This window comes from Xenopus laevis, chromosome 6L (genome assembly GCF_017654675.1).
Source record: "Xenopus laevis strain J_2021 chromosome 6L, Xenopus_laevis_v10.1, whole genome shotgun sequence".
Lineage (NCBI taxonomy): Eukaryota > Metazoa > Chordata > Amphibia > Anura > Pipidae > Xenopus > Xenopus laevis.
This window is the reverse complement of record NC_054381.1, coordinates 63,931,767-63,955,422: the sequence shown is the minus strand read 5'-3', so window position 1 is coordinate 63,955,422 and position 23,656 is coordinate 63,931,767. Positions and strand designations below refer to the sequence as shown.

Below are 23,656 nucleotides of genomic sequence, written 5' to 3'. Positions count from 1 at the left end.
CCAAAAATGATATGCAATTATAGCAATTATATGCAAAGTGATGCCTTCTGGAATCAGAAGGTATTTACTTGTCTCATGCCATACACACAGCACTGCCTAGATACCAAAAATTAGAGTTTTGATTCTCCCATAAGGCATCATGGGCGGAGACATTCCTACCTCTCAGATGCCATGTTCCAATATCTTGCACTGATGAGATCTAACAAGATCGAAACAGGCTGTCTGCGAGTTTGCATATATGGCTCTGAACCATTAGGCTGTATCTGTGCTATAAACCAGCGGTTCTGGATGCATAGTTGGCCAAACGGACGCAAAGGAGTGATTTGCATGTCTCCGCCCATGATGCCTTATGGGAGAATCAAAACTCTTATGTTATCTAGGCAGTGCTGTGGTATCAAGAAACCCATTTAACCCCTTTAACCCATTTTAAATGTGTTATTCACATTTATTTGTTTCATTTATTTGTGTACTTAAATATTGTCAGGTATAAACAAGCTGCTGTGTAACAATTGTGGAATTTGAAAAAAGGCTATATGAATAGGTTAAATAGTGGATAACAGATAACACCATTATGTTCTACAGAGTCTATCTGTTATCTGCTGTGTAACTTGAGCCTTTTCTCCTTTGAATAGCTGCCCCCATGGCTACACAGCTGATTTATATAATCAATAGTAGTATTTCTGAAGCAAACACACCAGTTTTACCAGTGCAGGGCAACACTGCATTATATTTTATTACTTATATTTTAATTTAATTTTTTGATGTTACTGGCCCTTTAAGACAACAGAACTATAGAGATTTCATAGCACATATGCATGCCCTTTACCTCAATAGTCTCCATTTTAATTTGCTGGACTTATTTAACCTCATTTACCAAATTGTAATGCAATTTTTGGATGCAAATTGGATTTTTTTACCCACAATGCTGCATTTTTTGCGTAAAAGCAGTTTGAATGTGATGCAAAAATACATACACTTTTTAGCATATGTGTTTCATGAATCCCATGCACCAATGTGGAACAACCATATTAATGGCATTAACACACAAATCAACTATTGATGCACTTGTTTCAGAGTTACTTTGCATTCAGTGCCGGCTCTGTGTGTAATGTATGGGAACATTGGCTCTCTTGGAAGTTGTTAGACGTATGTATGATCACAAGTGTGTATGATCACTCATGGGAAAATGAGAAAAAGCCTTAGTGGCAGATTTATCAAGGGTTGAATTTCGAAGTGGTAAATACTTCGAAATTCGACCATCAAATTGAATACTACGAAATTCGAAGTCGAATTCGTAGGATTTTTTGCATCGTACGATCGTATTCCAATCGTAGTACAATTGTACTTCAAATCATACCATTCGAACGCTTTTATCGTACGATTTTCCTTTGAATACAAAAAAGTAGAAATATGCTCTGGAAGGTCCCCATAGGCTAACATACCACTTTGGAAGGTTTAAGTTGGCGAAGTATTGAAGTTGAAGTTTTTTTTAAAGAGACAGTACTTCGATTATCGAATGGTCAAATGGTCGAATAGTCGAAACGATTTTACTTCGAATCGAAGGTCGAAGTCGAAGTAGCCTATTCGATGGTCGAAATATCCAAAAATTGAAATTTAAATAGAATTTTGAATTTTTTAACTTAAATCTGCCCCTTAGTGTGAGCAGACTTTTCTTATGGAAACAGTACAGGTTTTGTGACCTTGTAATCAATTGACACTATGAACTGGTCAACAATGAAATCTTACCAACCAGAGAGAAGCTGACAAACTGTCTGAAGCTCCTCAAAGTCTGACTAACTCTATGACCACTCACATGCAGCTGTCATTATATCACTCCTTGTCTTTCCATAGCTGGCTGAACTTTTGGGCACAACACTATTCCTATACTACAGAACTATAAGTATACAAAGAGGCCATGGGCATCCAAGTGTACAGTATAATGTAGTATTCAAACACACAACTCTCTAATACTTTACTATAAAATAATAAAACTTATCATGTGTGGATCCGGACAAATCAAAGTGTTGGCTGTCCCTATAGTTATGGGATTTATTGAAATGAACTCTATCAAATGTATGGGTGAAATATAGCAGGTATTTTCTTAGTTGTGTTGAATTAAAAAAATTTTTTTATAAAGAGCATGTGAAGCTTAGAAATCTGTATGAGCACTCTCTTATTTATTGCTGTAACAATGGCTTTTCTGGCTTTTGAATGAGAACAAAATGTACTGTTACTGTAGCCACAATCCCTCGAACACACAGGATGACAGAGTGCCACCAACTCTGTAGAAAGCCACAGGACAAAACATCTTATGACATCCTTTCTCTCCGCTAGATTTTCTGTCCAGTTGCTAAGACAGTGTGAACCTTGCAGCGGATCAGGTTGCACCCAGCTTCCTTGTGTTTCTCAATCAGTGACTTATAGCTGACGTATGACCGTCTCTTCCTTTCTTGCATGCCTGTGTGAGGTTGATCCATTTGTCTCACTTCCTGTTACTCATTGCACTTGTGTTTTGGAATGCACTGAGCAAAAAGCTAAAGACCAGTTAACAGTCTTTTGATGTGATGTTTCTTGTTTGTTTTTTTTTTTGGTTTTTATATATGGTTTTTGCCTGGGTGGAAATGCTGACCTGCTCTGATCCTTCCAGTTAAGCTTACTCATTCTGTCTCTTTCTCTGTTCTCTTCAGTTTATTGCTGTGCATCATTCCCTTCACATGCCAAGAGCTTCTGAACAGACTATTCCCTTGTGGTATTTACATTTCAGAAGATTCACCTGATCTCCACCTTTCTTCTATTCCCGACCTTTACTTTCTGGCTCTCTGACTTTTTTTTCTCATCGTATAGGCTAAACTGCATTTTCTTAACGTCCAGGGAATTCTTTCAAACTCGCTGCAGTACAGTCACTACTATTTTTTATGCAGTTTGACCACATGTTATACATTTCAACCAATATATCTGAAAACAAGACTGCTTCTATGATTATATAATGATTATATATATTTACAGTAAAAAATACTTTTTTTGGTTGATGCAATTGCATTTTACATTCAGGAAAACCCAGTATTGTTTGATAAGCACATGCATAATATATGGTTGTGAATACTAATAGGAGTGCTTGCTTCATTTATCAACAAACGTTTTCATCTAAATTACTAATAAATATATTTGCACACAGAAATGAAATGTTTATTTAGAAATCTGAATTCCTTGGTTGAATGCTTATTGCAACAACTATAATATCGATGCATTTATATTGAACAACAGACTAGACTTTAGCATTAGTTTTTCCCATGCACTATAGACTTCTATACAGATTATAAATCAAAGATTCATCACTTTGGAAAGGTTTAAAAAAAGGAAACAATTTTATAGCCAGTCACTTTCCATCATGAATTTTCCCTAAATAGAAAGTTATCACTCTAATGTGCTTCATATCATTAGCATATGCTAAAACTTTGTCTGGTCATATACACTTTTCAGTGCCTTGTGTCCAGTTCATTGTATTTGCTGGTATTATATTCTTTGTGCACATGCAAACACACACAACTTTTAGGGAACAATGACCTTGTGCAAACTACAAAACCCACAGCTTTTGATTACTTCTGTTTAAAAAAAATCTCACTACAAAGTGGGGCAAATTGTGGATGAACCATAAACAGGGTGACCAAATGGCAATATAGACAAGTTAAATTTGTTACACTTACAAAGCAGCTAGCGGAGAATAAATGTAGAATAGTATACTTCACTTTTAATATTTCATTTAGACAAATACACAAGGAATATAGCAAAATACAGTTCACTAGCCCTTGTCACACACTTTTCTGGTGATAATCAGCCATTCAAGACGCATGGTACTTCCTTTAAAGGAGAACTAAACCCTAAAAATGAATATGTCTAAAAATGCCATATTGTATATACTGAACGTATTGCACCAGCCTAAGGTTTCAGCTTTTCAATAGCAGCAATGATCCAGGACTTCCAACTTGTCACAGGGGTCACCGTCTTGGAAAGTGTCTGCGACAGTCACATGCTCCGTGTTCTTTGAGAAGCTAAGGTTAGGGGTTATCGCAAATCATCAAGAAGAAAACGAGGTTGGCCTGTAGTATATGCTACAGGGCTGATTATTAAATTATGATGCTAGTTGCACTTGTTTCTGTGCTGCCATGTAGTAATTATCTATATTAATTACTACTCAACCTTATATTGTGACATTTATATTCTATGTGTACTATATATTGTGTGTCCCTATGCTCAGATAAGTCACAGAGCATGTGCAGTGAATCAGCAGAAATGAAGATGGAAAACTTCTGGGCCATCTTTGGAAGCACAGATAAAAGGGCTAAAGGACTGTGGGGCCTTGGGTTGGTACAGAAGCCCAAAACATAATGTATAACATTTCTAGCCTACTTCTTTAGTTAGGCTTTAGTTCTCCTTTAAAGGAAAACTACTCCTAAACATTGCACATCTCTATAAAAAATAAATCATATAAACAGTCCATATGCAAGGCACTGTTTCAAATATTGACAAAGAAAATTCCATTAAAAAAAATGTCATTCGATTACCTCAAATAAAAAACTGCCATTTTAAGTACTAAGCTCCACCCTCTGGTTTACACAAGGGAATGTGCTTACACACAAACCAAGGACACACATACATGCTAAGTTACATCAGCCAGTGAATGGACACTTTCTGTTACAGTCAGAACCTTTAGTTCTCAGATGATCTCTAAAGGGAGCACACAGAACATTAAAAGGGAAAAGATGTAAAAGGGCATTTATGATATGTGTATGTAGGTTTGGTAAGATAGGTTAATTTTTAGAAACTGTCAGTAGGAAGCTGCTATAGGGCATGTAAGGATCATTGCAAGCAATCAGAATTCCAAAGGGCTTTATGTGATGCAGTTATGTCATCAGTGGATTCCCGATAATAATTCAAAGACAAGCCTGTCTTAATAACCCTTAAACGGGATGCTCACCTTTCAGGTAAATTTTAGTATGTTATGGAATGTCCTATTCTTAACAACTTTTGAAATGGTCTTAAATTTGTTATGGTTTTTGGATTTTTCATCTCCTTTTTGTATCTCAATGACCCCAAAAGTGATGCACCATTATTCTCTGATGGTACAATGTTATTGATACTTTTTTTTTATTTATCTATTCAAACACCTTGCTGGGGTAATTTGGACCATAGTGACCAGATAGCTGCTAAAATTCCAAACTAGACAGAACTAGTCGATTCTAAACCCCATTTAGATAGCTGACTCACAATTGCCAGTATATCCATATCAAGAACAGATAAATCTCATTGGGAATTACCTCTCCTTATACATTTGTATGATACTTTTTCAGCAATGGCGGAGGGGTCTGTACCCCCTTATGCAAACACAAATCTGCTGAAAAAAATCTCTTCCAGAGGGGGGTGGGGGGCCCGTCTGCATGGTCTGAACCTGGGCCCTGTGCCCCCTAGTTACTTTACTGTTTTTCAGCTTATTTAAAAGATCATTTTTTTATCACTATGCAAGATTATCCTGGCCCTGAATCACTCTTTGTAGTCTTATTCAATGCTTCTTCAACAATAGTTTCTGTAGCACTGTAAAGGAAAATGTGTTATTTTATGAAAGCTGCTATTATTAGGTTTTACTATGCACCATAGCAGTGTTTGGAGGGAAATTCTTTCCATGTGATTATATTTTAACAAGACAAAATTGTACATCTTGACAAGATTTGTAATATTACTGTTATTTTTTTCTGCATCATAGGAAACAAATAACATCTTACATTTTTTAGTGTCTGACAGGGTGTCTCTTCTACTGTCCAAAATGGGATGTTACAAGTCTAAAAGGCATGCAAAGTAATCATGTTACGTGAAACTCTTTTTCCCAGATTACTAGAATAGAAAAGCCTCAGCATTCCTCTGTATATGCAGTATTTCATTCAACTCTCTTTCATTACGAGATACGATTATCAGTACTAATATTAACCTGTAGGTAGAGGGACTTGTTGTATTATTCACATACCTACATGCTGGCTGCTAAACACTAGGGATGCACCGAATCCACTATTTTGGATTCGGCCGAATCCCGGAATGCCAAACAGATGTAAGGAAGAAGACTCGCCTTCCGCAAGATGGTGGCGTCCTCGTGGTTCGTCAGCGCCAGCACAAAAACGATTGCGCAAGAACTACAGCGTCACGAAGAAACGCCAGCGCCGGATTGTACACCAGCGCAAAAATGCCAGCGTCATGATGTCATCACGTCCATTTTTGGCGCCAGAACACTCTAGTCTTTGCCCTATAATAGGTTCTACCTTTGTGTGTTCCTGGGTGCGTTTCCTAGTATTCTAGTATTCTTGATCCTGTGTTTGACCCTTGCCTGATACCGTTTATTGAACCTTCGCTGCCTGTACCGACCTATTTGCCTGATATCGACTTCTCTTCTGCCTTATCCCTATTTGTACCTTGAACTGTTGAACTGGTGCTTCCTCCTTGGTCCGCTACTCCTGGCTGAGCCTTCAGGCCCCTGACAACAGAAGGGGAAAAAAAGTTTTACTTCCTTGTTTTGTGACAAAGTCACGTGATTTTCTGCCCCTAATTTGCATATGCAAATTAGGAGTCGGATTTGGTTTGGCCGGGCAGAATCCGAATCCTGCTGAAAAAGGACGAATCCCGAACCGACTCCTCCACATATTCAATATATATTTCAATTGCCCAAGAAAATCTTAATCATATCATAGATATCCCACATATTTATAATACCACATATTATAATTGTTGACTTCTATTTGTTGTTTTTGAAATTTTTGTCCTTGCAATAATATCTTAGCACCAATGCCTCACACTCTAAGGTAAAGAAAAAAAAATATAAATATGTCCTGGTAAACAAAGTCTGCAAACTGCAAATCTTTGTTAAACGTGTGGTTTTCACAAAATTTCCAGAAATCAGCTCATGGTGTAGAGTGCAGTACACTGTTGAGCACCTTGAATTGATAAGTACTAAGTTTGGATGCACCTTGAAGCTTCAGCTGTTCCTACCTGCTAGAAGACAATTTGCTGTCAAGCACAACCTTGTGTGCATCATACAGGAGAAACAAAAGGGCTAATTTACTGTGTTCTGAGCACCTATAGTTGCAAGTCTTTGATCTCCAGAATGGTACGCAAATATCTGCATCTACCAAATGACTATAGGGCTGCCTGCGATATCATTTTATTTATTACAGATACATGAAAGACTTTTGCAGCAGTTAAATTAGCTTGCCTAGTATAGTTGTGGCAGTATACAAATTAGCAAATAAGAGTTTTGGCCTTGGGTTTACCACACCGTTGGAAAAACATAGACCTAAATATCAGGGTGAGAAGAAGGGCATTGATATGCCATTTAACAAAATTAAACAACTTTATTTATAAAGCAGTGCTGGGGTACTGACACCCCTTGAAAATGAATGTGTTTGGCTGTTTAAAGCAGTTGAACACACTCTGATGAATTGCCTCCTGTATTCGTTTTGATAAAAGTATCAGTTCATTAATACTTTCTTGACCTGAAAAAGTCATGAAAGTCAATTACAAAACAGATTGACCCACCAGAAATTCTTTTGGATACCCCAGTTTGATCCATTATAAATCTGCCCCTAGTCAAATACCTGATTTGTGTTAATAGCCAGAAAAGCAGAAAAGCAGAAAAGCCTTACTAAAATACCATAACCTCTCTGCACTATACCTATAATGGGTTATCTATTGTGCAAAAGGTAAGATATAAAATCTCCAGCTAACTGTATCATGTTGTAAAGACAAATTGCAGGTGTAAATGGCCAAAGGTCACCTCATATCTCATTAAGTACAAAGTGCAGTCATAAAGCAATATGGCCTAATGAAAGTTGTCTAAGCCTTCCTACACTCTTCTATATGTAACAAGGAAACTTTGTATCGAGCTGGAGTCAGTGTTTAAACACCCCTCCCCTCGCCCAGCTACAGTAACAGCAGAAATCCAGAAAATTTTAACATTATATAAGCACTTTCAGGTAAGATATTTCTTATAATCTAAAAGGTTGTTAAAGTCTACAATTATGCTATGTTCTTTCTTTGAAAAGAGAACAGCATTTCATTTTGAGACCTGGGAAACAGGAGAACACTAGAAATTCTGTCGCATTAGGCTTTTAAGTACTTTGTAAAGGTGTTATTTTTAAGATCCGAGGAAGGATTATTGATGCTATTTATGAAGTTCATGAAGTTGTAATTCCAAAGCAAATCCAGGGATTAATGGCTCTTCTGTTCCTGTTTACTGTATGGTAAGTATCTTGTGTATGTTTTAATCCAGTTTTATGCATGGATAAGTTGCTGATTATTAAGTACTATAATAAGTTAATTTTATAAACGCCCAACGTCTCCACTTTTGTTGTCTAGATTTATTAAGGGTCTTTTGGTCTGAAATGAATTCTGCTGTATGTGGGACTCGGATTACCATATTGCAGCCACTTAGCACTGAAAGTTTAAGGACCTCACCATACATGCAATAATATAATGGTTATATATATATATATAATATTATTTATATATATATATATATATATATATATATATATATATACACAAGGAGGTGACTGGACCTCCATTTAAAGAAATCCCTAAATAATTATATGTGGCATTTCATTGTATGCTCACTTAATTTACTGTTGTCCTGTCATAATTAATGTGCTTCTGATGCATGCCTAGATTTTAAACCCTGAAACCATCCCTAGGGTGAAAAATATGGTTAAAGACAAATATTTATTTGTACTGTAAAGGTTTGATGTATAAATATATTTTGCTGAGTTCCCCTCTTCCCATCCTTTTATTAGGTGAGCCAGTTATCACTAACAGGATCATGATAAGCATTATATCTAGCCAATGTATTATGGACTATAGATTATGTGCAGCTGGGAATGTACATTTGTGATTGATGCCTATTTGCTGTGGAACACAGGAGCATACTGTTGTACTTTAAATAAAAGAAAATGTTACTATTACATTACTATTAGGGGCATATTTATCAAGGGTCAAATTTTGAATTGAAAAAACTTCGATCGAATAGGTCCGTATTCAGCTGAATTCGAATCATACAAATATAAGGAATAGCACATTCGATCGAATTCGATTCAAAGTTTTTCCCCCAAAAAAATTAGATTTTTCAAAGTCCACCAATTGACTCCAAATAGGTTCTAGGAGGTCCCCCATAGGCTTAAACAGCATTTCGGCAGGTTTTAGATGGCGAATGGTCGAAGTCGATTTTTTAAAGAGACAGTACATGATAAATTTCGATATTCGAATTTTCTAATTTTTTTTCAAATTCGAATCGAATATATCTGAATATGAAGGTTATATAAAATGTCTCCTTTAAATAAAGGAATATTAATCCTTTCCCTTCCCAAGTTAGGAGATTCTTTTTGGATTGTGGACAAAAAACACAGCAGACTAGGTAAAAATGCTTTTGTTCAGTAGTTGATTGCAGTACAAAAGACAAGCTTAGACATGAACACATTTTATAGTACAGTTTAAATGGTTGTACAACTCAGTAAAACTTGTTCCCAAGTAAATGGGACGAAAGTGCTCAAACCTTTATACAATGGTCCTCGTTTTAAAAGAATTTGTTGATTGCTACTTAGCAACAAGCAAGCCGTATCCTGTGGTTTTGTACCTTTGCCTAATTTTCCACAGTTCAAGCAAGGCAACAGGCTGATGACACTTTCCTGTTGGGCAGGAGGGTCAGGAAATTAATGTCAGCAATGTGAATGTCTACAATGCTCAGCTAATAGGGATAAAACTTTTCTTACCCAGGCTTTTCACAGCAAATACTCAGCTGAAAAGTTTTCTCTAAAAAGAACACTGATGTACTTTTGTTGAAGTACACCCCCGCACCAGCAGCTTTGAAATAATAGAATCAAGAACAAATCATGGAATAAATATATGCTATATTTATATATACAAAAAATATATACAGTATATATATATATATATATATATATATATATATATATATCCATAGAATCCATTTTAACCAGAAAAATCTTAGAATGTTTAAAAATAATTTTTGTTTTTCTCTGTATCAGTACCTGATAAATAAAACAGGACCTGTACTTGGTCCTAACTTAACTGCATGAATCCATATATGTGCATATCCATAGTGGTGGATTCACAATCCTATTGGGTTTATTTAATGTTTAAATGATTTTTAGCAGACCTAAGGTATGATGACCAAATTAGGCAAAGATCCCAGATTTGGAAAAAAACAGGTCCCAAGCATTCTGGATAATAGATCATATACCAGTATATGGTTTTTTTCTAATAGGCATAATTATGTTACTTTTGTTAACTTGATAGAAAACATGGACCAATATGGTAACCAAATAGATCATAAATCAAATATGCTTGTCATATAGTCAAAAGGTTTAAATTCTATTCATTATTCAGTAATGAGGTCCTTTATTCAGAGACTCTATATCCATAAAGATCAAAATTACGGGAAGGCCTTGCAAATTATGACACCTTTTGTATTCGTAGTGAGGATGGTATTACTTTGAGAGCACTAGTGTGGGATCCACTGGACCCAAGTGAGTTGTGTGTGTAGGTGCAGCCTTACAAGGAAATCCTAGAAATAATTCACCCATGTTCCTTGTACTTTGGAGTTTGCTCTCAATTGTGCACAAGGCATCAGGGCAGGCTATATTTATATTCATATCTTTGTAAATGAACCTTAAAGCGATCCTGTCATCGGAAAACATGTTTTTTTCAAAACGCAACAGTTAATAGTGCTACTCCAGCAGAATTCTGCACTGAAATCCATTTCTCAAAAGAGCAAACAGATTTTTTTATATTCAATTTTGAAATCTGACATGGGCCTAGACATTTTGTCAATTTCCCAGCTGCCCCCAGTCATGTGACTTGTGCCTGCACTTTAGAAGAGAAATGCTTTCTGGCAGGCTGCTGTTTTTCCTTCTCAATGTAACTGAATGTGTCTCAGTGGGACATGGGTTTTTACTATTGAATGCTGTTCTTAGATCTACCAGGCAGCTGTTATCTTGTGTTAGGGAGCTGCTATCTGGTTACCTTCCCATTGTTCTTTTGTTAGGCTGCTGGGGGGGAAAAGGGACTGGGAGGGGGTGATATCAGTCTAACTTACAGTACAGCAGTAAAGAGTGATTGAAGTTTATCAGAGCACAAGTCACATGACTTGGAGCAGCTGGGAAATTGACAATATGTCTAGCCCCTCTCTACAGATTTCAAAATTGAATATAAAAAAATCTGTTTGCTCTTTTGAGAAATGGATTTCAGCGCAGAATTCTGCTGGCGCAGCACTATTAACTGATTCATTTTGAAAATTTTTTTTTTCCCATGACAGTATCCCTTTAATCAGTAACAATAAAGTGTTTTGAGGGAACAGAATATTACAAGAAGATACATTTCTGGTAACTGGTACATTGAAATAGGCATGGTCATTAAACAACTAGTTAATATATCTGGGTTGACCTTGGAGAAAAATAGTCCCTTACAGTATCATTAGAATAGTGATATTAAAATCTTTAGGAACTGTTTAAGAGACTAGAATGATGTATAGGTAAAGTCGATTTTTATGATGCGGTATATCTTATACAGTACAACATGTTGCAGGACACAATTTGCAGCAATGGAACAAAAAGTTGGTCATGTTGCACAGTGTTAAGCTGATTCAGCCTTTGATAATGCTCTAACAGAGAGCAAAATGCATGTATAGTGTTTTTTATTGCTTGGAACTTATCTAGAATAATACAGCATTGTACACCAATGTAATTCTTACCTTTGTATGTCTTTAATCCTATGCTGCCTTATTCAGCTGTAGACATATGATATTGCTCTTGTTGCTACTTTATTCAGTTGCGTTCCTATTACCATAATTGCCCTAGGGAATGATATACAAGTTAGGTCTGGCATGGGATGGGTAAAACCTATGTGCCTCCCCCTTCCTATCCCTCATGAATACATCGCTGCCAAATGCAGACAGTGAATTCAAATTCAAAGCTGTACATTTTTACCCACAATACAGCATTTTTCCCATAATTCCAACATCAGTGTGGCCGAGTGCAGCATTACATGCTCCGCAAATGTTTTCAATACTTTAAATACATTTGTTAATCAATGCAAGTTGCAACTAAATTTTTCTTAGTGGGGAATGGAATGCATCACTTCCAGCTTTCAGCGTTAAAATAGGGATTAGCCTGTGATTCTATGGGCACAAGTCTGTTGCACCTTTTGCTGTCGCCCATAAATAGTCTTATTTATTTACATAGTTCTATCTTCTTCTGCAGTGCTTTGCAGAGATTATACATCCTTCACATAACTCCCTGCCCCCTCCCCATAAACACATAAATGCTATAAAATGAATTATCTGGTTAACAAATACATGTCATTATTTGCTGCAGACTTGCAGTGCAAACTACCATCAGGTATTGAGGGTATCTTTTATATAATGAATAAAATGCATGGTTTATCAACTGAAAATTCCACTGAAGTCTATAGGGAAATCTGGCACTGAATTAGGAGGTTTTTCATCTTGAGTATGGCCCAGTATGTGCAGATGAAACAAGGAAGGATTGATCTTGTTGGACAAACCTAATAAAAGGTTCCATTATGCCTGCACTATATCTATCCACTCTCATTCAACGAGGCATAATCAATATTGAGACAGCTATATACTGGTGTACGCGAAGCAAAATAATGAGCTTCTGCTGCCACTGATTTTGTTCTCCAAACAGTAACTAGGTACAGGGCCAAATAAAGTTTGTTTTCTAACTACTTTTGCAAACTTCTCAGGGCTCTTTTTGTATCATGCTGCCTATCTGTCAAATGGCACATTTGGAGGAAATAATTGCTTTAAAAATTCTTGTTTCAGAGGTTAGTTTAACTGTAGAATATAAACTAAAGATTAAGATCTTTGGAACACTAAAGTACACAGATTATGGTACAAGGTGTGACATTGGTTTATATGTTGAGTTTCAAGTTTGTATTTAAGTTGAATACCATGACGTAGCACTCCCTTCTGTATTATAAATAATATGTCTTTGTTTATTCTTGCATAGTAGAGCACAAAGGAACCTTTAATACTTTAGATTCCCTTATCGGTAAAGCTTCCAATGGGGTATCAGAGAAGCTAAATAAACAGTATAAAAATGAGGACTGAGGCACCTCCAGATCTACATTCTTATTGTTTTGTGTAGAAAGCTGAATATATGGTTTATCTTACTATATTTACTTTAAATAGACCGTAAAATATGAGGGCACACAGTATTGTGTGCAAAGAATACATCTTTGCTGCATATTTTCATCTATACTTCCTGTGTCTAGTCTTCACATTCTTTTAAAATATTAAACCCTTGTCATATTAAAGCCTGCAGTTTAATGCATTATTTCAAAAAGGATTTTATCTTCAGACAATATCCTTGTTCTGATGCATGGAGGTGTTGCAATGGCAAAAATAATTTTTTAATATTTCCATTTTGCTATCTGCTCCTGGGAGTCACAGTGCTACCTAAAACTCAACGAGTCGAGAATCAAATTTAATGTGTTTACACCATCATTCCTGGTCCTTCATGATGTTAGTTACAGTTAACAATCCAAGTATACAGGTGTGTGTGCTTCAACCACCTCGTATAGGTTCCTTTCGGGCAGAGTGCAAAGCAGTGTATAGGCCCTTGCCTTAGGCCAATTATACAGCAAAACAGGAAAAACTGCAGCACCTCTTGTTTGAAAAATGTGAAAAATTTATTACAGTTGGTCAGTAACAGGCTTTTTTTTTGAAAAATGTGAAAAATTTATTACAGTTGGTCAGTAACAGGCAACGTTTCGGGCCTTGTCTTGCCCTTTCTCAAGCCTGCCTGATAGTGTGTGATACAAACATTTATCCCCCACACTGGGGGAGTGCACAATATCAGGACCCACCCCCAATTAAGTTTAACCCATCAAGTGAGGACATCATGAAAGTCCAGTAAAGTCCAAGCGTTATGCATTTTCCGTGTGTCTTGTCAGTCCAATTCCATACTAGGTATTTAGTTGTACTTATAAGACAGAAATTTAATAGTGACACTTAGTGATAAAAGTAAAACAATATATAAGGTTATAGAGACTGCAGTACCTTTTACCCGGAGAGGATGGTTCCAAATGGAATCAAATAGAATCTCCTCGATGCAGTCCGGGATCATGTACCCATTCTTCATAAATGTTGATAACCTTAAAAGACAAAAATCATGTTCAGAAAATTGTAAACATACAGTAAAAGGTTAAAACCAATCAGAACAAAAGAAGGTGTTGTCTGACCTAGGTGGAATAGAAAGGGTATTATAACTTAAATAAAGCACATAGGTGTATATTCCCTATTAAGGCCCTTGGGCCAAAGCGTACCCAATTTATTTATCCAGTACATTTCTTTTCTTTTGAGGACTTTTAACCGATCGCCCCCTCTTCTTAATTTGGGGACACCATCAATAATCTGAAATCTCAGCTGACTTGGTGTATGTTTTGCTGTATGGAAGTGTGCAGGTATAGGGAGTTCCAGGTCTTCGCATCTTATGGTTGATTTATGTTTTGAGATTCTGTCTTTCACTTTCTGGGTTGTTTCTCCCACATATCCTAGTCCACATGGGCATTTGATTAAGTAGATGACATATGTAGATTCACATGTAAAAAATTGCTTAATACTGAATCTTTTCCCAGTGTGGGGATGTGTGAAGCTTTGTCCTTTGGTCACACTGTTGCACTGTGCACAATTTAAGCAAGGGAAAGTTCCCGGTTTAATATCAGCTAGGTATTGCTGGCCTGTTTTTTTAGTTGGGCCAATATCTGCTTTTACTAAGGTGTCTCTGATATTCCTCCCTCTCCTGTAAGCCATCAGTGGAGGAGAAGTGAACTCCTCAATGTCTGGGGAGCATTTTTGTAGTATATGCCAGTGTTTGCGTAAAACCATGGCTATATGTTTACTGGCCGATGTATATTGGCTTACAAAAGCCAATCTCTTTTGTGTTTTGGGTATGTTTTTGTTTTCAAGCAAAGTTTCTCTTGGGATATTTTTCATGTGTTCATCGCTCTCAGTGAGGGCCTCTTTGGGGTATCCTCTATCACTGAAGCGTTCGATCATTTCAGCTGCTCTTAGGGGTAATAGCTCTGGATCTGATACAATCCTTTTGATTCGAGCTAATTGTGTCTTAGGTAAAGATTTCTTAAGAGCTGGAGGGTGACAACTTTTATAGTGTAGTAATGTGTTACGGTCAGTTGGTTTTTTATACCAGTCTGTCTCCAGACGGTTGTTGTCAATGTATATGTTCAAATCTAGGAAAGAGACACATTTTTGACGAGTGTAAATCGGATTGTGGGTACCGCTGTATTGAGGCAGTTGTGAAATTCTCGTAAGGTGTCCCTATCACCATTCCAAATCATAAAGATATCGTCTATATAGCGACGATAGAAAATACAGTGTGAAGAAAACAAAACATTTGGATATACATACTGTTCCTCGAAGCTTGCCATGTACAGATTGGCATAGGTTGGCGCCACATTACTCCCCATGGCTGTGCCCCGGCATTGCATATAGTATGAGTCTCCAAACAGAAAGTAGTTCTCATATAACACTATTTTTAAAAGATCAATCAGAAAAGATCGTTCCGACTCACTGTGATCAGTATATTGGAGACTGTCACTTACTGCTTGTATCCCCATCTCATGTGATATTGAAGTATACAGACTGCCTACATCCAAACTTACCAATTGAACCTCCGTGTTTGGTAGAATGATATTATGCAGTTGATTAAGCAGTTGCATGTTGTCCTTTAGATATGATCTAGTGTTGACCACCAGTGGCTGTAAAACCCTATCTAGATAGGTTGCTAGAGGGGAAAATACTGAATCTGTGCCTGCCACTATGGGCCTACCCGGTGGATGAGCGGGATCTTTATGTATTTTGGGCAGCGTGTAAAAAACTGGTGTCATAGGGTGTTCCTTTATCAGAAATTTTTTTGTGTCTGTCTCAATTATGCCATCCTCTACCCCTTGGTCAATGATTTGTGCTATGCGTTTCTGTATCTCAGGGAGGAGGTCCTTGCTGACTTTTTTATATACCTCCTCGTTACTTAGCTGGTTTAGAATCTCCTGTATGTATTGGTCCTTATCCATTACCACTAGGGCGCCCCCTTTGTCTGCTGGTTTAAATATTATGTCTGGTTTGCTCATCAAAGTACGTAATTCTCGTTGTTCATTCCTAGACATATTATACCTTATATTAGCAGGAATGGTATCAATATTGTTTTTTTTGACCAAATCAATATCATTTTTGACCAGCTTAATGTATGTTTCAACAGCATTATCACCTGGTAGGGGAACAAATGTGCTTTTATTTCGTAGGCCAAGTTTTTTCAAACTAAGTTGAGAGTGTCCTAACCCAGTATTGCAATAGGTGGATTCAAATGGCCTGGGTGTATTAAAGAAGGACTTGAGTCTTAGGCTTCTAAAAAACCTCTCCATGTCAATGTCTAAGGTGAAAGAATCACACCGATTGGTTGGGCAAAATGATAAACCTTTGTTTAGTAATGTTATTTGCTGTTCAGAAAGGGGAAAAGAGGAAATATTATGTACTAATGTTTTGGTTGTTGGCGTGCTGTGCGTCCAGGCTGCTGTCTCTGTGCTTGGCTGTTTCTTAGAACGTTGGTGCCTTTTGCCCCCTCTTCTCTGGTGCCTCGGTGGTCCTGGGGGCCTTCTCCTAAAAAAGCCTCTGTGCTTGACTCGCCCCCTGACAGCTCCTCACTGCTGTAGTTAAGCGGTCTGGTCCCCCAGCGTTTTGGCCTGCGATGTTGTCCTCTCCCTCTCTGGTATTGCCTGTATTGCGGCTGCTGCTGTGAGTTGAATTGGCGCTGTGTGATGACGTCACGCGACTCAGACGTGTGTGGGCTGCTCTCTCCCTCTGTCCAGCGATAAACTTGTCCTGTTACTGACCAACTGTAATAAATTTTTCACATTTTTCAAACAAGAGGTGCTGCAGTTTTTCCTGTTTTGAGTTACAGTTAACAATGTCCATTCAGCTATATGTAGTAATAGTAATAAATCTGTTTTTTAATTACTGGTAGAGAAACCCATGCAAACCCCTTTCAGTGCATTGGTAGGAATTGTATTTATAAATGATTTTTGACTCTGATCTCCTTTGCAACCCACATTCAATCTCTTGTGAAATCATGTTGCTTTCATCTGCCCAAAATTGACATTACTTTACCTTCAAACAGCCAGAAAAAGAATTTAACATTTTTTCTAACAACCTTGCGTGTCTGTACTTTACACACTCTGTACACTTTATAGCACACATAACATTTTCTCTGGCATAAATAAATTAGGCTGATGATAATGATCTTCAAGGGAAAAAGAGTTTCTGCCCTATGCAAGCAATCTGCAACTGTGAGTAATAGTGGTGATTAAGGATAACAATAAGGATGCAGTAAAAGAAACAGGTTAAGTGCCTTTATGTAGCCCCGTGGGCACCTAGTCCTACTTGAAAACTGATAGCATGACTTTATACACACTTACCACATAACCACATTTCCACCACACTATGCATCTTTAGTCGTGCAAATTCAATGAATGATGAAGATTTTGGGGTTAACTTGTCTTTAGGAAGGTACTTCATATGGTTTCAACTAATCCCTAAAGTATATCTATCTCTTAAAGGAAAACTATACCCCCAAAATGAACACTTAAACAACATATTAAGTGTCATATTAAAGAATCTTACCAAACTGGAATATATATTTAAGTAAATATTGCCCTTTTACATCTCTTGCCTTGAGCCACCATTTCGTGATGGTCTGTGTGCTGCCTCAGAGATCAGCTGACCAGAAATACTACAACACTAACTGTAACAGGAAGAAATGTGGAAGCAAAAGACACAACTCTGTCTGTTAATTGGCTCATGTGACCTAACATGTATGGTTTGTTGGTTTGTTTGTGAGTACAGTGAATCCTACGATCCCAGGGGGCGGCCCTTATTTTTTAAAATGGCAATTTTCTATTTATGATTACCCAATGGCACATACTACTAGAAAAGTATATTATTATGAAAATGGTTTATTTACATGAAGCAGGATTTTACATATGAGCTGTTTTATGCAATATCTTTTTATAGAGACCTACATTGTTTGGGGGGTATAGTTTTCCTTTAAAGAGAAGCCAAACTTAAAGGAGAAGGAAAGGCTTCATACACTAGGGGTTGCAAAATGTTAGGCACCCCCAAGTGGTTGTATATACTTACCTGAAACCCTGGGCTGGTGCTCCTATCAGCAGAAAACTGCACCGGCCCGGGGTTATACCAATGAGCACCACGGAGCGATCCTCTTCTGGCGTCTTCTATCTTCAAAATTTCCCATGGCAAACGCATGCACAGTTGAACGAAATAGCCGAATTTCTAGTTAAAGCCACGCGAAGATAAGAGGAAGACGGAAAAGGATCGCTACAAATGTTGTAATATAAGGCTGATTAGTAATAAATACAGATAATTACTGCATGGAAGCACAGAAACCAGTGCAACTAACATCGGAATTTAATAATCTGCCCTGTAGCATCAACTCATATAACAGACAAACCTCATTTTCTGCATTATAATTTGCGAAGACCCTTAAGCTTAGCTTCTCAACAGCTGCTCAGAGACAACTGAGCATGTGAGTGTTGCAGACACTTTCCAAGATGGTGACCCCTTGTGACAGGTTTGAAATCCTGGAACATTGCTGCTATTGACAAGCTGAAACTTTAGAAATAAGGTCATTATATAAAATATGACATTTTAAGCCATATTCATTTTTAGGCTTTAGTTCTCCTTTAAATATGTTTTTTAATTTTCCTTTAATTTGTTATTTTCTTTGTTAAATACCTACTATACACTTCTGTGTACTGCTTTACAATATATAAGCTATTTTACAGAATAGTACTGCATACAATTCCTCTAAACCTTCAAATTTGAGTTCCTTCAAGCCAAACTTAGAAACTTAGTTAGAAAGTAAAAATTATTCTGCAGGAGTGACTTTTTGTGAGCCCCAGAGAGATTTCTTTTAGAATAATTTCAGACAAAAAAAAAAGGCATCCAGCATCTTTTAGATGCTCTAGTTTTCACTGCTTACTTTTATCTTCTACTACACAGGCTTGACTAAGATTCTGGAAAAAAACAGCTATTTTCTATCCAAGATAAGGTGTAAGCCTAGCCCAGCCTAAAGGTCAACTAGGGTACAATGTAGGGTGAACAACCTTCATATTAATAGAACTGTGGTTGAATGGCTGATAAATATGTTTTCATGTATCTGCAATTTTATGAGCTAATATGAGCTCTGACCAAATGTTGAATGCCACAAAAATATAATTTAAGCTTTTTGAAAAGTAAACATAATTTCAAGCAACTTTGCAATATACATCAATTAAAAATATGCAGACTTTTCATGATTTTTAATGGTTTAAAATATGCAGCCCCCTGCTCTCCTGCTGATCTGTCTGACTACTTTGCTGAGCTGGCTGACTACTGTTACTTTGTATCAACTGCCATCTGTCCTTAGCCTGCCTTCTCCAAACCCCACAATTCCCTGCACACGTGATTTCAAAGAAACGGAAAATCACAATGCAATGCATTGTCGGCTATGTAGTTCCTGCATGCTGTCTGTAAGATGTGGAGAAGTTGTTACAATTTGTGACATCAGTGTTTAGTCCCTCCTACCCTGCCAGGATTTCAAATGATGCAGAAAGAGAAGAACTGTTAGCTGGATTTCAGCATAAAAAAATTATATTTATTCATACTTTTTGAAGAAACTGGTAACTGTGATGGTTATATTAGGTGTTTCTGGTTTCAAATTTTGGTTTGGAAGCCAGAGTTCCCCTTTAATTTTACATATTCTCAAAATTATGTTATTTGAACCAATGTTGTTTGAACTGTAGTATTGCTAAATCTCTAGTGTATAATGCAGAAGTTCTGTATAGAGCTGCTGTCAATTCACCAATGCTAATGGTGTTAATCACATCTTTCTTCAGTATTTTAATGGACATGGAATTTGTTCATATACTGAAGCATATTTAGCATTTTTTATACATAATGTTTTTTTCATTTCCAAGTGTTTGTGGAAGAGTTTTAGAGTTTAGTCATCATGTTTTAATTTTTTAGGCAATGTCTAAAATAGAATAATGTGTAGAAGTGTGATTTGGGGCAAAGTATACTTTAATTGGACATCCTGAAGTAAAATCATTGTTTCCTCTTGATATATCCAAGAATTATAATTAAAAAAATTATAAGAATTGTTTCTTTATAATAGAAAAGTAATAAGACCATATAACAAAAAGGAGTGGGGTGAGAGGGTATCTTTCTTGAGTCCCACTAATTATGTCAGAACTTGTAGAACTTTCCAAATCTAAGCCCATATCTAAGACTGATAAATCTATAATCTTAGGTGTGTGCAACTGTAGATTGTAGTTTTAAGTCATGCTTTGTTGTTATTAATAATAATAATAATAATATGTACTGACAGTACTAGTGATTTGTACTGGACTCGGAATGGGGCTCTATGAATGTATATGTCATTTTTAAAGGGCATGTAAAGGCAAAAAAATAAATTCCCATTTTTACTTTGTTTAATGAAAAAGAAACCTATCTCCAATATACTTTAATTAAAAAATGTGTAACATTTTTATAAGAAACCTGACTGTATGCAGTGAAATTCTCCCTTCATTTACTGCTGTGGATAGGAATTGTCAGATGGTCCCTAACTGCTGAGCAGGGAAACAATCATACTTATGAACAGCAGGGGGAGCCCCCGCCTTACTTCCCAACCATGCAGAACTCAAGCAGCTTTGTTTATGATGATCCCTAAGCAGCCCAGACCGCACTGAGAATGTGCACAGTCTTAGTCTTGCAGTGGGACCTGGATTTTACTATAGTGTTGTTCTTAGCTCTACCATGCAGCTGTTAGCTTGTGTTAGGGAGCTTCTAACCTTCCCAGGAAAGGGTGATATCGCTCCAACTTGCAGTACAGCAGTAAAGAGTGACTGAAGTTTATCAGAGCACAAATCACATGACTGGGGACAGCTGGGAAATGGACAATATGTCTAGCCCCATGTCAGATTTCAAGATTAAATATAAAAAAATCTGTTTGCTCTTTTGAGAAATGGATTTCATTGCTGAATGCTGCTGGAGCAGCACTATTAACTGGTGCATTTTGTAGTTTTGAAAAAACATTTTTTCCCACCACAGTATCCCTTGAATCAATCAAATGTGGTCATAAATAAAATAATACTTTGCACTTAGCCAAATGATTAATTGACTTGTCATTCTGTAAACTCCTCTACTATAATTCCAAGTTTTTGGATACTTTTCTGGTCTTCTGGATAATTAAAAGTATGTTAAAACGAATAGCTAAAATGCCCATATGCAAAGCCTACAGAAATTAAAATATTACCACCAGGAATCAGTGATATATACTAGCCAATCCAAAGTGGACATTTTGAACCTATGTTATGTCTCCTGTTGTCACATAAGATATGTTTTTCCTTTTGTATTATATAACTTTTCTTTTAATTTTCTTAGGTGATATAAGTTTGAAGCGGTTCAACAGTGTTTCTTCTGTGGAAATCTTAACGGTTGACTCAATGGAAGCTGATGAAGCAGGATCCATACGTAGCTATACAGAAGATTCAGGGGTGGTGAGCTCACTTTCAGACAGTGCATCTCTGGATTTGCCAAGTGATAGCACCCAAAGCAGAGAAAGCCTCTTGAATCAGGAAAATGCAAAGGAATCTGTGAGAACAGACATTCACAAGAATAATAAATCAAGCAATATGCAGACAAGGTAAGGTTCTATAAACTGATTTTGAGACTTTGCTTTGACATCAAGCAGCTCACACAGTGCTCTGCAGGATGTCATGTAAAAACATACATTTCAGTAGTAAAAGGTTTAATAATGATGTTTTTAAATGAAGTGATATTGAGAGCCTTCTACCTGCAAAATAGACCAATATACAGTTTAAAGATATAGCATACTTTATTGTTGCATCTACTGCACAACATACACTGTTCATCTTATGAAAGAAGAGGGAGGGGTAATTTCTTGTAAAAATGCTATACATTCTGGTAGTCATTTTTGAGTGACTGCCAATAATTTTTTCTTGTCTTTGACCATGTTTTTTAAGCACAAAGACAAGGCCTTCAGGCACATGGACTACATGGACTAAAGCTGTGATAATTAGTAAAATTACTTATTGGATCTGATAACTGAGAATCCAGCAATGCTAGTTTAGTGGTGCAGTACAAATTTTTTACATTACAGCAGCGACACAAGGTATGTAAGAGCTTGATCTGTGTGAAAAAACATTAGCTATTTACAAAATAAAAAAAGAGAGACTTTCAAATAATTCTCTGCCACAGCTGGACATTGGACTCTGTGCCCCATATGTAATAAAAGGCACTAGATTTGCCCAGGAGCAGTAACCCATAGCAACCAATGAGATGTTTGCTTTTAAACTTGTGACCAGGAAATTCTACCTGATGATTGGTTGCTATAGGTTACTCCCCCTGGGCAAACTTAGTGCCTTTAATTACATAACCACCCCAATATTCTAAATTTTATTAAAGTGATGCTTATTTTGAACTACAGTTCCTTTTTTAAAGGAATCATGAATTAGATGAATGGTGCAATCTGAATTAATTTATCATAGTCCTCAAATCCATACATTATTTCATGATGAGATGAATTGGTCACATGATTAGATGTGTGTATACCAGTAACTGATTTATTTGAAAATAAAGTAATTCCTAACTGACTGTTAGTTGGGGTCACTATTTATGATACGACTTTTAGGTTGTGGCATTGGTAAAACTTTATGTATTCAAAGTGCTACTCAAGCAGAATTCTGCACTGAAATCCATTTCTCAAAAGAACAAACAGATTTTTTATATTCAATTTTGAAATCTGACATGGGGCTAGACATTTTGTCAATTTCCCAGCTGCCCCTGGTCATGTGACTTGTGCCTGCACTTTAGGAGAGAAATGCTTTCTGGCAGGCTGCTGTTTTTCCTTCTCAATGTAACTGAATGTGTCTCAGTGGGACATGGGTTTTTACTATTGAGTGCTGTTCTTAGATCTACCAGGCAGCTGTTATCTTGTGTTAGGGAGCTGCTATCTGGTTACCTTCACATTGTTCTTTTGTTAGGCTGCTGGGGGGAAAAAGGGAGGGGGTGATATCACTCTAACTTGCAGTACAGCAGTAAAGAGTGATTGAAGTTTATCAAAGCACAAGTCACATGACTTGGGGCATGTCAGATTTCAAAATTGAATATAAAAAAATATGTTTGCTCTTTTGAGAAATGGATTTCAGTGCAGAATTCTGCTGGAGCAGCACTATTAACTGATTCATTTTTTTTAAAAAAAAAATTCCCATGACAGTATCCCTTTAAACAATAAACAATGTCAGTTTCAAATAGGTACTTTCTAAACAAAACCAACAAAATTAGTTTTGTAAATAACTGATGATACTCCTTATAAGGCTGAAATAGTAAACGTAACGTCTGATATTGAAAGACGAGTAGGCAAATGTATTTTTCTTTATACATATTTAAAACCGGATACAAACAGAAAGAGATGGGGAGGGGTAAAAATGGCCT

At 36.7% G+C, this 23,656-nt stretch overlaps 1 protein-coding gene across 3 annotated transcripts in view; it reads left to right on the top strand.

Annotated features, from left to right (window-relative positions):
- Positions 1 to 23,656, top strand: part of cobl.L (cordon-bleu WH2 repeat protein L homeolog) — a 212,109-nt gene that overhangs the window by 154,697 nt on the left and 33,756 nt on the right. For 2 of the 3 annotated variants that reach the window (XM_041565255.1, XM_018266224.2), the window contains one exon: positions 21,584 to 21,845. In XM_041565255.1, the coding sequence (XP_041421189.1) occupies positions 21,584 to 21,845 (262 nt within the window). 3 annotated transcript variants of the gene reach the window in all.